We start from the raw sequence: 1,561 nt of genomic DNA, 5'->3' as shown, positions 1-1,561 counted from the left end.
AAGGGGTTTTTCCGCCTCGAGACGACTCAATCCCGCCTCGTAGCCCCGCTTCTCCTTCAGCACAGGTTGAAAAACCCCCTCTCCAAAAGTCCCCCTAAAATACCATTTCCTCCCCCGAAACAGCCGGGGTCCCATCCTGCCGCGTCCCCTTTGTCCCTTGAGGAGGGCGTCGCCATGACAAAGACTTTTTTTTGGGGGGGTTTTGGCCTTATTTTGGTAAAAAAAAAAAAAACCCCCCGAACCGAAAGACGCTCGACCACAAAAAATATTAAAATTAAAATTAAAATACGGGGCGGGAAGTGAAGCGGACCCTGAGCCGACGCCATTTCGTGGTCCCCGAGGAGCTGGAGAAAGCGTCATCGGTGGGCGCGGAGCTTGGAAAACGGGGTGACCTTGACCGTCGTCGTGTCCTCGTTCCCCCCCCCCCTTCATTTAAGGTGGTCCCCGAGGTGGGTCCGGTGATGACGGACGAGATCCGAGCTCCGGTAAAAACTCTTCCCGCACTGGGCGCAGCTATAGGGTCGTTCCCCCGTATGGATACGTTGATGGGTCACCAAGTTGGAGCTTTGACTGAAGCTCTTCCCGCAATCGGGGCACGTATAGGGTTTCTCTCCCGTATGGATACGATGATGGGTGATGAGCGTGGAGCTCTCGGCAAAGCTCTTCCCGCAGTCGGGGCAGGCGTAGGGTCGTTCGCCCGTATGGATCCGTTGGTGACAGATGAGGGTCGAGCTGTCCACGAAGCTCTTCCCGCACTGGGGACACCGGTAGGGTCTTTCACCCGTGTGGACGCGTTGGTGACGCATCAACGAGGAGCTCTCGTTGAAGCTCTTCCCGCATTGAGCGCACTTATAGAATTTCTCGCCCGTATGGATCCGTCGATGCCGGAGCAACGTCGAATTCTCGCTAAAACTCTTCCCGCAATCGGGACACTTATAGGGTTTCTCGCCGGTGTGGATCCGCCGATGACGAATTAAAGCCGAACTCCATATAAAATGCTTCCCGCAATCGCGGCAAGCGTAGGGCATGTCGCCTATATGAAGGCGTTGATGTTGAACGAAGTAAGAGCTATCGCTAAAACTCTTCCCGCACTCGGGACATCTATAGGGTCGTTCACCCGTATGGGTTTTCCGATGTCGGGTATGGGTCGAACGGATACTAAAGCTTTTCCCGCACTCTTCGCAAACGTAAGGTTTTTCCCCCGTATGTATTCGACGATGTTTAACCAACGTCGAACCGTGACCGAAACCTTTCCCGCATTCGGGGCACTTATAGGGTTTTTCGCCCGTATGGATCCGCCGATGAGCCGCTAACGCCGAATTTTGATTGAAGCCATCGTTTAACCAACGTCGAACCGTGACCGAAACCTTTCCCGCATTCGGGGCACTTATAGGGTTTTTCGCCCGTATGGATCCGCCGATGAGCCGCTAACGCCGAATTTTGATTGAAGCCATCGCCGCATTCGGGGCACTTATAGGGTTTTTCGCCCGTATGGATCCGGCGATGGGTTAATAAAGCCGAACTGCTGCCGAAACCTTTCCCGCACTCGTAGCATCCGTAG

General features: G+C 54.4%; 1 protein-coding gene across 2 annotated transcripts in view; it reads right to left on the bottom strand.

Annotated features, from left to right (window-relative positions):
* The window catches only part of LOC103904870 (zinc finger protein 850), a 21,015-nt gene that overhangs the window by 5,434 nt on the left and 14,020 nt on the right, over nucleotides 1-1,561 (bottom strand). Inside the window, exons 2-4 of one of the 2 annotated variants that reach the window (XM_019473912.1) lie at nucleotides 1,343-1,561; nucleotides 1,118-1,308; nucleotides 445-1,033 (exon numbers count right to left, since the gene is read on the bottom strand). The exon at nucleotides 1,343-1,561 is cut by the window's right edge and continues 3 nt beyond it. In XM_019473912.1, the coding sequence (XP_019329457.1) occupies nucleotides 445-1,033; nucleotides 1,118-1,308; nucleotides 1,343-1,561 (999 nt within the window). Of the gene's footprint in view, nucleotides 1-444; nucleotides 1,309-1,342 lie in introns of both variants that reach the window. The other variant, XM_019473914.1, reaches the window with a different exon arrangement.

This window comes from Aptenodytes forsteri, unplaced genomic scaffold (genome assembly GCF_000699145.1).
Source record: "Aptenodytes forsteri isolate BGI_AS27 unplaced genomic scaffold, ASM69914v1 Scaffold860, whole genome shotgun sequence".
NCBI lineage: Eukaryota > Metazoa > Chordata > Aves > Sphenisciformes > Spheniscidae > Aptenodytes > Aptenodytes forsteri.
This window is presented reverse-complemented; position numbering and strand designations above follow the sequence as displayed.